The sequence below is a fragment of the Rousettus aegyptiacus genome, unplaced genomic scaffold (genome assembly GCF_014176215.1).
Source record: "Rousettus aegyptiacus isolate mRouAeg1 unplaced genomic scaffold, mRouAeg1.p scaffold_m13_p_7, whole genome shotgun sequence".
Taxonomy (NCBI): Eukaryota; Metazoa; Chordata; class Mammalia; order Chiroptera; family Pteropodidae; genus Rousettus; species Rousettus aegyptiacus.
In genome coordinates this window covers 15281805-15294928 of record NW_023416310.1, presented here as the reverse complement: position 1 = coordinate 15294928, position 13124 = coordinate 15281805, and the positions used below count along the sequence as shown (strand labels likewise).

Sequence of the window (13124 nt, the reverse complement as noted above, 5' to 3'; positions counted from 1 at the left end):
GATTTCTGAACAATCTGAATATATTACCTACTCAAAAAAAAAAGAGAGAGAGAGATTTGAAAATTTTAAAGTATATATAATGAGATGCTCATAATTCATGTATTCACTCATTCATGTATCAACGAATTTTTACTGAGCACCTACTGTGCCATGTACCAGGCTGGGTAATGGCAATCTTAAGAACATCACAATACAGTCTCCATCCTCATGGAGCTTAAAGTCTACTTTGACTAGATAAAATATTACAATGTGATGATTTGACAGAGATATTTATAGGATGCTTTGGAAGTAATCAAGTTAGGACTTATTTTCAGGTAACATAATTCCAATTCAAACTAACGAGCACTAAAGATAACGCAAATTCACCAAGATGAAGCCAATGCCAAATTTATCTAACACCCATCCTTGAGAGGACAGCTAAGCTGACTAATAAGGGAAACGCTGGGGCTAGAGGGTAAATTAAGTTCAGGGAAGTTTTCCTTACTGTCCATGTGAACAGATTAAAGTTTCAAAATAATCAATAGTTTGAAACCTTGAACTCTGCACTGCTGGTAGAAAAGTAAAATGGTAGAGCCATCATGGAAAATGTTAGGGAGATTCCTCAAAAATTTAAAAACAGAATTAGCAATATGATTCAGCAATCCCACTTTTGGGGATATACTGAAAAGACATCAAAGTAGAATCTTAAAAGAGATCAGCAGACCCATGTACGGTGCAGCATTATTCACAACAGCCAGGAGGTGGAGGCAACCCAAATGTCTATCGACCAATGAATAGATAGACAAAATGGGGTATATACACATAATGGAATACTATGCAGCCTTAAAAAAGAAAGAAATCCTGACACATGCTGAACCTCAAAGATGTTATGCCAAGTGAAATAAGCTTAACAAGCATAATGTCACAAAAAGACAAATGCTGCACGATTCCATTTACGTGTGGTATCTAAAGGAGTCAAAATCATAGAAATATAAAATAGAAAAGTAGCTGCGAAGGGATGAAGGAAAGGAATATAAATATTTAATTGGTACAGAAGTTCAGTTTTGCAAGATGAAAAAGTTCTAGAGATCTATCGCACAACAATGTGAATATACTTAATACGACTAAACTGTATACGTAGAAATAGTTAAGATAGTAAATTTAATTTTTATAATAAAATTTTTAAAATAAATTTACAAAAAAACTCTTGAACTGAATAAATAAGGTAATTTATAACAAGAATGAATTTTAGTTCTATTAATTCAAAGGCATTAATCAGTATGAGATCTTGGAAACTATGTCCTTTAAAGAAAAAGCTGAAGAATAAGAGGAGGGAGGCATATTTAACCGAGGGAAGATTAAGAGGAACCTAAAAGAATTAACAAAGAGAAGGGAACCTAAACCTATTCTGTGCTTGCCTAGAGTTTATTATTAATTCATTCATTTAACAAATGTATATGGAATGCAAACAATGTGGCAGGCACTGTTTCAGGTATTTATGAAAAATATTGGTGAACAGAACAAAGATCCCTGCCTTCATGGAATTTCACATTCCAGTGATGAGAGACAAACATTAAACATAATAAGTAAGTGTGGAAGGCTGCTTCTGAGTGGCTCCCAACAATCCCTGGTATTCACATTCTGAGTAATTCCTCCTGTGTGTTTACACTGAACTTAAACAGAATATAGCAAAAGTGATGACATGGCACTTTTGAGATTCGTTTAGAAAGAATGACTTTCATCTTGCTCACACACTCTCTTTCTCTCTCTCTCCTGCTTGCCTGCTCTACTGAAGCCAGTTGCCATCTTATGAGCGGCCCTGTGGACAGGCCCTGAGAAGAAGCAAGGGACTGAGGGCAGCCTCTAGCCAACAGTTAGCACTGCACTGAGAACCTCAGTTTGACATCACATAAGGAATTAAATGGTATCAACAACCACATGAATAATCTCAGAACAGATCCATCTCCAGTTGAGATTTGAGAAGACTGCAGTCCTGACTAATACCTGAAGTATGGCCTGTGACAGGCCCTAAAGTGAAGAGTCTACGCAGATTCCTGACCAAAAAAATATGATAATAAATGTTGTTTTAAGCCACTAAGTTCTGGAATAATTATTTTATATGTAGCAACATATAACTAATACATTAATTATATGGTATATTAAAAAGAGATGCAAAAAAAATGTAGAGTAGGGTAAAGTTTGGAGTGGATGAGTCAGAATTTTAAAAAGGAATGTTACAAAGACTTGCACATGAATGTTTATAGCAGCATTATTCATAATGGTAAAAGGGCAGAAACCCAAATATCAATCAATTGGTGAATGGATAAACAAAATGTAGTATGTCTAGCCAATGGAATATTATTCAGCCACAAAAAGAAATTAAGTACTGTAAAGACAACATAAAATTTTCCCCCTAGGATTCCAACAAAAAAAAGAAATGAACTACTGATAATATGCTATAACAGAGATGAACCTCAAACATACTATGCTAAATAAATGAAGCCAAAAGACCACATATTGTATGATTCCATTATATGAAAAGTTCAGGAAAGAAAATCTACACAGTAGAAAGTAGTTTAGTGGTAGCCTGAAGGTGGTGGTGAGAATAGGATTAACTAAATGGCAGGAGGAATCTTACTGGGGCGATGAAATCATTCTGCAACTGGACTTGTGGTGCTGGTGGCTGCTCAACTCGGCAAGTGTATTAAAAATGGTTGCACTGTACACTTAAAACGGGTGAATTTATGATATGTAAATTATACCTCAAAGAAGTTATCTGTAAAAGTTGAGGATGTTAACACAGGCATAGCTGAGAATATGACATATGAGTAAAGACTTTAAGGAGAAAGGGTCTTAGGCATGCCAAGATTTAGGGGAAATGTGTCGACAACAGGAAAGCTATGTGCAAAGCGCCCAGGGCAGGAGCACACCCGGTGTGTCCGCAGCATGGCAAAGGCGCCTGTGGCTGGAGCTGAGTATTTTTAGACGGGAAGGTAGGAAATGAAGTGAGAGAAGTAACAATGGATGGAAGACAGTGGTGATGGCAATGGCGTAGAGCATTTTATGCCACTGGAAGGACTTTGGCTTTTACCATGAGAGAAAAAGAGAGGTATATTAAAGTTCTGGGCTGAGGAGCGATATGATCTGACTTGTATTTTAAAAGGATCATACAATATAAAGAAACTATAAAAAGACTTTATAAAAGGCTTCATATAAGCGAGCTACCTCCAGAATTACCTCTCTTAACTGATTGGAATACTGAAGAAGTTCTACACTGAAAAGAAAGGGAAACTTGTGTATCCAAATGTGGCCTGTGAGCCATCTGCATCGGAAACCCAAAGGAGGCTTATTGTACATGCAGGTCCTCAGGCTCCACCCTGACTTTTGAATATCTAGGGCTGGAGATGTGAGACTCCAAATTTCATGAACTTCCCAGCGGATACCTTTGAGAAACATAATGAGCCAAATAAACATTAGGGCCCCTCTGAACTCTAAATTATAATAAAGTATATAGGCAACCTGAACATGTTTACTTAAGGAAATGACTAAGGTTTATTATAAATGGAAATCTGAATTTATTTTATTTTATTACAGATAAAATGGGGGGGGGGGTCCTCATTCTCAAAAGACCTTACCCAGTTGTTTTTTTTCCCAGCATAAATTTCCATGTTCTCTCCATACTGTGGCTCTTCCAGTAACGTCTGGTATTCAAACATGAGACGAGAGCTCTCACGGAGGCGGCTGCATTGAAACTGGTGATACTGTTGCACAAGTTCCTTTACCACAAGTAAGAGACATTCAGGATTTGAAGGATTCCAGGAGGCGAGGTTCTGTAGAAGCCATAAATAAAATACCAGTTAAAAATGAATTTTCATACAAATCCAACATCACACTAGCAAATCAATATAGAGAAAAAGACAGATGAAAATCTAAGAGGAACAGACTATTCTTAATTATTGATCAACTCAGAGCTGAAGTGCAAAGACTTGGAGCTTGGTGATTTCTCCTGCGTTCTAAAAATCCTCGTAGCCGATCAAGAGGAATTCCATCGTAAGTAGGTAGAAACAGTGAAGCAGGGTAGTAATAAAACAAGAAACCTAAATATCTTAGAAGACCATAATTTTAGCTCTGGAAGACTTAATTAGTTTCCTATTCTTTTATAATTCTGATTTTTTTCAATCTGCACCTAAATTCAGCTTTATATGCTAACGTCATCAACTCAGATCCACAGACCATCTGCATCTGTAACACCAGATATAAATAAATGCTCTGTAAACACCAGAGCCCCACAGAAATATAAGCATAATCATGATGGTTCAGCCTGAAAAAGATAGGAATGTAGTAAAGATCAGAGAAAATACAATTAGGAAATGCAAGCTTCAAAAAAAGAAGAAAATGGCTCTAAGACCTTACTACCAGGAAAGGTACTGAGAATGAGGAAAGATCTCAGAAGTACACAGTAGTTGTTAAGCTCACATTCATTCATTCATTCAACAACTATTCACCAAAGTCCTATTGCGCATAAGCCATTGTTCTTGGCAGTGATAAGAACAAGGCAAGCCCTTGCTCTCAAGGAGCTTATATTTTAGGCGGCCAAAATAAACAATAAACAAACAAATATATCAGACGATGATAAATGTTACTCAGAAAAAAATAGCATGCATCCCAGAAATCTAGCGAAGTTAAGTCCTTCAAGAAGAAAGAAGTGATCAGCTGTGTCAAATGGTGTTTGATAAGTAAGACAAGGCCTGAGAATTGACTGCTGGGTCTAGCAACAGGCAGGTCAATCATGTCGTCAACGAGTATTATTTTGAAGAAATAAAAGCTTGATTGTTCAGTGTTTAAGAGAAAATAGTTAGAAATGGCAGACAGCTACAATTCAATCCGCTAACTAGAGGAAAATGTGGGGTCAAGGGAAAGTTTGGCTCAGATATTTGTGGCCTAATGGAAGATCAGGATAGAGAGGGTGCAAACATGATGATGAGGTAGGGAGGCCAGAATACCAGGAGAGAAAATAATGACTAGGTAGCTAGGAATGGGATCTCATAAAAGGTTGGCCTTAGAAGTGAGCACGGAGAGCCCATCCAAAGGAAAAGGAGGAAGGCCAACTAAACGAGTGTAAATGCTGGCAGGCTGTTCCATGTGGTGACAGGAGCTTGAGGTGGTTCCTTCCAGGGAACTTATATTTTCTCCTTGAAATAGGAAGAAAGGTCATAAGCTGAGAGTGAGAATGAAGGAGCAGACATTGGAGGTTTGAGAAGAACGTATGAAATAGTTATTTAGAAGAGTCATTTAGAAGAATATATGGACTGAGGAAAAGAAGAAGAAATTCTGTATAGCACTAAAAACTCCACCGAGGTTAGAAGTATGATTTTTTTTTTTTTTTTTTTTTTTTTTTTAGCAAGACCAATTAGCAAAATTCCACTGCCTGGGTGCAAGGAGGAATTGGGATTTCACAAAGGTGGAAATTTTGCCAGACAAGTACAGTAAATAGAAATAGAGGCCAAAAGATATTAGAGGGTTTGCAAAATAATGCTTTTAATTATGGACCATGCACTTTAAGCCAGGAAAAAAAGCCAAATAAGTTCATAAGAGAAGTGAGAGTTGAAAGGTGGTAAGAACCAATGGTTCTGGTGAGGTGAAGGAGCTGCTGGGAGTTGAGATACTAAAAAGAATGAATTGGAAAGACAGGAGGCGTGGTCAGAGAATGGGATGTTTACAGCTGAGGTGACGGAAGTGATTGGTAACTGGGATTGACAAGGTCTGGCTAAGAGTATGCCTGGCTGAGGTACAGCGGAGAACGAGATCACTGAAAGGAAGTCAGGAACTGAGAGGCCGGCATGCTGAAAGGATCATTTATCTGAATATTAAATCACCTAGATCATGACGAGAGCAATAATGCAGAGAGAGTAACAAAGAGCTATGTGCTTCAATGAATGTCTCTACAGACAACAACAAGAAGGAGAGAGTGGTGGGTCTTACCACTCCAAAGGCATGAGTTTCAAACATTTATTAAAAACATTTTTAATAAAATAACTATATTTTCTGAAAGAATAGTAAGAAGCTTGGCATTGTTTTACATTCTTGCAAATCTCTATAACGTCCAGTTTTTAAAAGACTTGGATTCTCCTATCTGCTTGTACATTTCAATGTCACAGTTATGTTGTTTTGGCTGAAGTATGAAGAAAATCCAGCCTCACTCAAATATGTACTCTGCAAAGAGAGGAGTATTTTAACAGCATTTCCAAATAATTTTGGATATTCTTCTTCGATAATATACCAAAACTCAACAAGTGGTAGTTTCTTAAAGGTTACCTGCAATGCAGAATCTGAAACCACATTAATAAACATTTCATACTCTTACATTCAATTCCATTTATCTGTCCTGTACTTTAAATGAATCTTTTACTCATGTATGGTTTTGTACCATCATACATTGATAATTTAAAAAATAGATTCACTGAGTTGTGAAGGTCTTCTAGATTCTGATACCTTTATATAATATCAAAAAATAGCATTTATTACTATCATGACCAATCTAATCAGAAAAGTCTTCTATCAAAGAAATCAAACAAAAGTTAAGGAAATGCATCTTTTAAAAGTATAGTAATTACTTTCCTCTACTGAGTGTGTGTTTTTAAAGGGACTAATGAGAATGGGGAAATCAGTAAGTGTTATTTATAGGAAAGATAAATCTTAAGGGATGTTCAAATAGAGATTTGATGAACAGAGAAAAAAAGTAAGAGATTCAATATCATACAGTGATTGAAAGGGGCCACTTGCTATGAAGCGATTTGATAAGAAGAGTACCGTCCTGTCCTGTCCTCACTGGCAAACATCCTGACTTCATGTACCTGAAAATTCCTTTTGAACTACTCAAAACCACATTCGGAGTATCAACTGGATAAAAACAACATGGTATAGAACTTAAAATGATCATTACTTAGTTTGCTATGCACTTCCTTTAGAAATCAATTAAACATTCATAAATAGGAAAAAATACACAATATTCCATTTCTTGGTCAAGTACTCCATTTAAGTCCTTATTCCAGGAAAAATAAATAAATAAAAAACCTTTAGTTGTTTCATTAAAAAAAAAAAAAGCAGTTTTTTAATTCTATCATTTTTCTTCAGCTGTTTGCAAGTTACAAGCCTATATCAACATACACACACACACACACACACACACACCCCAAAAATTACAAAAGCATATAAGCTGGCAAACATCTCTTACCAATTTGAATTCATTTCAATTGATTCATCCTAATTATTAAATGCATAGTAAAGACAGGCCAATCAGTCCCTTTCCATTAAAATACGATCCCAATATATGGAAATGCATTTAACCTCTTTGGCCATTAAATGCTCACTTCCCCAGGAAATGACTTAACTGAAAAACATCTCCATCAAGGGAGGTACAGATATGCTCAATAAGATAAAAATTCCTCTACTATTGCTACATGACCACGTTTACTTATTAGGTAATTTGTGGTTTGAACCACTTGGCCTAGCAAGGGAGAACAGAAGAGAAACGAGATTTTGGTCACCGCCTAAGACTAGAATGTATTTTAAAAACAGGTCTAGCAATGCAGGACATGAGTGCTTTCCCCTCTCTTGAGTAGGAGACAGAGAAAAATACCTAAAGCTTCTTCAGGCAAAGGAGTGGAAAGCAGAAATTAACAGGCCTCTTTATGAAAAATGAGGATTTCTCTATTCACAAATCTCTTACTATACACTCAATAAATGAAAGAAGAAATCTGAAATGAGGATGGCCAGAAAAAGTAGCCATACAAAAGAGACTTCAAAAATGAGTGATGAAAAAATACATTAAGAGACGGTGATAAAACACAAGAAAAGAAAATAGACAAAAGCAAAAGAGTTCATTAGAAACTTTATTCATTCTCACTAAACACCTATGAAGCGATTCACATAGAGTGTTATGCCAGTCCCTTTAAAGGACTAGTTAACGAGAGAGGCTGAATAACTGCTGATACTCAGGTGTAGAAAGTAACTGACAGTGTAGTATGTAAATCTGCCAACCTTTCTTGTTTCCTTGAAAAGTAATATATGTACATGGTAAAAGAAACTTTTTTCCGATAACATAAAAGAATATAAAGAGCAAAACTAAGTCCTCCTCCCAACCTATACTCTCAGCTCTCCCCACCCGCCAAGATGACTACTCACTCCCGCGATTCTACTAACCCTCTTGCATTGGGGTTTGGTTTGAACTCATTAACCTGTCATTCACTCCAAGACAGGGCCTCAGCCCCACAAACTGCTTCTTGTTTCCATTGGACTCACTGCTTTGGCCAGGCTCTCACTCGGCATTCCCCATAGGAGAGGAAAACTGGGCAATAATTATGAGAAACGAAGTTTATATCTTAGGTTAGCCAAGTTCTTTATTTAAGCAAATAGCTAATGCTGGTGAGGATGTAGTTTAATGGACACTTGTACACATGAGAGTGAAAACTGATACAAGCAGTTTATTTTTATTTGTTTCATGAATCTTAAAAACGTTCATTCTCAATAATCCTAGAAATTCTATTTCTGGAAATTTATCAAAGAAAACAACAAAAATAAGGGGAAAAAAGTTTCATAGACAAAAATACATACATGGAGTTGTTTATAATATCATGAAACTGCAAATAACCTAAATACTTGATAATAGGTAAAAAAAAAAACTGTAATACTCATTCAAAGGAATAATATGCAACTACTATGTTTACAAATACTATATGAGAGCACAGAAAATGATTTTGTTAAAATATTAAATGAAGACAGATATAAAACTACATATAATGATCATAACTTTGATTATTTCCATCCTCACCTAACCCTCCACAACAAAACCATCTATGCATAGAAATTACTAGAAGAAATGTTAAAAACTGATGTCTATTGTTAGCAGCTATTTAGAAGAGGTTTTTTTCCCTTTCATATTTTCTGCATTTTCCAAATTTTCTGAGTACATGTTTATATGTATGCATATATATGCATACATATATAACACATGCACATACTTCCGTAATAGAAAATATAAATTTTAAATACAGAATAGCATTTTTCAAATATTGTATTTGAAAATAAATTTCAAAGTTTAAGAAATTCCAGTTGTTTACATATTTTATGAAGTCAGATTTCAACTGTGTCTTCTAATCAACAAAAAGCCAATTCCATAGCCTTCTAGAGAACAAATCTTACATCATTTAACCCTAAATAAATATGCTTCAAGTAACCTTGAACTTACTGTCTCTTAAATTCTAAGCCTCACAGAACATTTCCAGAAAGCTAATGCAATATGCTATAATGTAATGGTCACAGTTGTAGGAGTTTATTATGCTTTTCTCAACCAAAACTCTTTTGTGTTACATTCCTCTGAATGAAGTCTTAGGAAATGACCAATGACATTTTACATTTCCAACAGAACTGTAAAATGGACAGCATGAATTTTTTAAATGTCACTTCATCTGAAGAATACAAAAGATAGCAAGATTCAACTATTAAGAAGAAAATGGGGTACATGAAAGAAGAGAACATTACAGTTGTACTCTGCTTCACTACAATTTGTAGGGCACTCACAGAAAAACTTCGGTAAGGCAAAAACTTAAACAGGGTCATTTAGTAATTCTCAGTGGCTTTTATTTTAAAACATTCTAATAATTCTCTTCATCCTCAGAAGCAGAGCCTATTGAGTCTGAGATTTAAGACTGTTGCCATGTTTGAAGTTGTTGTTAATTACAAGCTGAAAATTCAGTGGATTCTGGGAAGCACAGAAGCTAATTCAAAGAGATGCAAATCTCTGACAGCCAAATGAATAGCTAAGGAGACAAACAACATAAGGCCATTTCTAGGATTAATATAAGCTAGTAAAGTTATTCCTATATGTACAGCTAAGTTAAATCCTCACACCTACTTAGAAACTATGTCTAACATATAAATTGAATGTGTTCTCATGAAATGTGACCTGTGTTCAGTGGCTACTGCTGGAGCCAGAAATAATGTGAGTAGAAGGCACTCCAGACCTCATATAAACCCTGCTTTAACTACAACACCTCTGCCATTCCGTTTTTGGTTTTGGTCTGGTTTGGTTTAGTTTTTATTTTAATTTTGTTGAAGTTTTACCTAAGACGTCATTTGGAGAAAAAAAAAATTGGGGTGGGGGGATGGATCTAATCTAATAGTGAATATTTGTGACTGTCTTCACCTTGATATCAGATGCCCTGCTAACAGGAATCCAGAATCATAAAATGGCCTGGAGGATCTTCAAGAGGATGTACTGAAATTTTCTCTAGTTTTTAAGACATTAGCCCCAAGTCACCAAATTAGTCTACAAATACATAGCTCATACTTGGAGTAGAAAGATTTGTCTCCTTAAATCATACATATCTTGTCAATAAGCAAAATGGAATTGGCATCTTCTCAAAAAATCTAGTCTGTTTGGGGCCAGCCATGAAAGTGGCTGTGGTTCTGCCCCAGCTCTCTCTAGAGCTCTCCAAGGTTCTGACCTGCCTCTCACCCAACAGCCAATTACTCTGGATTTTTTAACTTTTTGTGACCTAATACCTTTCTAAATTTTTTTTTATTGCTTTGTAGGATAAAATACAGCAGTCCATTCCCTGGCTCATAATCAATAAAATATTCTGGCTACTAATGGGAATGTAATCCTGATTCTATGTCAATACAGAACACGAAATTACACATCCTTAGAGAAGGACAAAGGTAATGTTTTGGGCAAAATATACAAATACCTTAGTGGCTAAAAAAAAAAAAAATCTCACATGTGATTTTGTGATAGAACTGATAGACTCATAATAGAGAAAAAGCAAAAGCAAAATAGGGAAATCTTACATCTGAACTTTTTGAAATACCACTCAGTAGGCAGCCTCGCCCACAAGTGCTAGGTAAGTAAAACTTCCAATTAACAGAGAAATTCTGGGGAATCTTTAAACTACTAGAGATGACTTACTGGTACATCACACTGGAATTTCTCTATCATCCCAATTTTGTGCTAGGATGTCAGAATCATTGGAATTGGTATACTTTACTTATTTGATTTCCTCCACAGGCAAGAACGCTTTTAATCTAAAACACACAAAAGTATCTCAAAATTATACGTTTGGCCCCATTTTTAAAAATTCAGAAAACTGTAATATCCCTTCTTGCTCACCGGAAGTTGCTGTAAGATTACCTTTCAGCTCCTCTTAAAAGGTAACCAGCACACAACCTCATTGTCATGTTGAATGTCACTTCGAATAGGCCTCGAGGATTACAGAACACATTTCTAAGTTCTGTTTCTTTCTTTGGAATCAGAGGTAAATAGATAGTTGGAAACAGGGTGGAAGCAGGCAGAGGAAGGAAGAAATCTCAAACCACCTCTCCTTGCCCAGCCTTCCTTGTTTATTAAAGAGGAAGAAAGTAGAGGGCAGATTCTCTTCTATCTTGGAAACCTCCTAGAGTGGAATAAGTCTGAGAAGAAAGGAAAGAGTACCCGCCAGAGCACCATAATGAGTTTTCTCGTAACAATATAACCACTTGGAGAACAGAAAAGGTATCTTTTCCACATGTATAAAAAGAATTAAGACTGGGAACACTAACATCACTGAATATAAACATGAACATAGAAGAAATAGAGTGAATTTAGCTATTATTCAGTAATAGTATTCGACTCTTTGAAGAGTGTTGGATTGAATAATAACTAAATCCACTCTATTTCTTCTATACAATGTTTTCTTTATCCAAACAACTTTAAGTTGCTATCTTTTAAATAAAAATCAAATTTATTTGAGGCTAAAATGTTCACATCTTATATGTATTATTTCTCAGAAAAGAATGAATAAATAATATTATTATTAACCTTAATTTTAGATAAAATGCCAGTACAGACTAAAATTTGATTAATAAACTGTAAACATTAACAAAATCATTTTGTGTATACAACAAAGTGATTTTTAAAAGGTTGAAACAAACACTTTAAGCTAAACATGCACCAAATTCACCAAGACTGTAACAATTACCCTCCTCCCCACCAAAAAATAATTCTTTTGTGGCCCAACACTAGCTCTGGCTCCAAAATGATTGTTGCTGTTTATGAGTCATTGATGCCACACACCTTCTCAATCAATGCAACTCAGATTCTGAGAATAAAAGGCAACATGGCAATGACAGGAAAGAAATTAGCAAATATGATTTCTAACTTAATTCAAATTGTTTTTCCTAGGGATGTATTTAAATTGTCCAGGTTGCTCGAATATTACCCAGGGATGTGATTTTGAAGGAGACAGCTTGTTACTGGTTTTCCTGGCTGTACTACAAGAAACAACAGTGTGAGCTTATTTTAAGTTAATGTGTGCTTCTGTGTTTCTTTACAAGAAATTAACTGCAATCATTTAGTTAAAGCAAACACTTTGTTCGAGTTTCACTTTTCACTAGAAAATGTCTTCAGGGGATTTTTAAACTTAGGTTAAGAATCCCACCACAGATGTTGAGCTTGGGGCAAATTATTTAAATGACAAGGAAAGACAGTTCGAGGTTAGTGATGATCCTTTGCTGGCCCTGAATGTTTTATAGCCATAGGTGAGTCACAACATCACAGGAGTCCTATCCATTCTCCCATATCAAGACAAATCTTTTCCTGCCTCAGTCAGGACCAAACCTTAGGGTAAATTCTCATTTTCTTCCAACTATGATAATCACAAAGAGACCCACAGGAATGAACAGTATGGAACAAGACAGAGAACAAACAGCTTCAACCACGTTATTTTTAACTAGAGAAACACCTGGTTTCTGACCCTTACCCTAGATGATTTCCCTAGCTGGACTTCACCCCTGGGCTGCAATGATTTATACTGTACAACAGCTTCTCCTCACCTTAGCTGAGCTCCCTGCACTTAATTCCAGACCTGCAGTGTTTGCCAGACCTTTTCAGCAAAAATCCTAGTCTGAGGCCTTCCTAGCCAGTGGTCTGAAAGCCACTAATGTTCTAGTAACAGAATTTGTGCGCAAATGATTAGAGGACACTCTGACTGAAAAGGAGGCGGCCCCAAGCTCCTGCTGTTATACAGGCAACATGCAGCTCTAAAAGCTACAAAGAAAGAAAAAGCAAAGCAAAGAGGACTATCAGCTAAAGAAAAGGACGCCCACAAAAC

At 35.9% G+C, this 13124-nt stretch overlaps 1 protein-coding gene across 1 annotated transcript in view; it reads right to left on the bottom strand.

The window, feature by feature from the left end:
* Window positions 1-13124, bottom strand: part of BABAM2 (BRISC and BRCA1 A complex member 2) — a 342513-nt gene that overhangs the window by 240692 nt on the left and 88697 nt on the right. The window contains exon 5 of the mRNA XM_016145351.2: window positions 3615-3809. Within this exon, the coding sequence (XP_016000837.1) occupies window positions 3615-3809 (195 nt within the window). The remainder of the gene's footprint in view (window positions 1-3614; window positions 3810-13124) is intronic.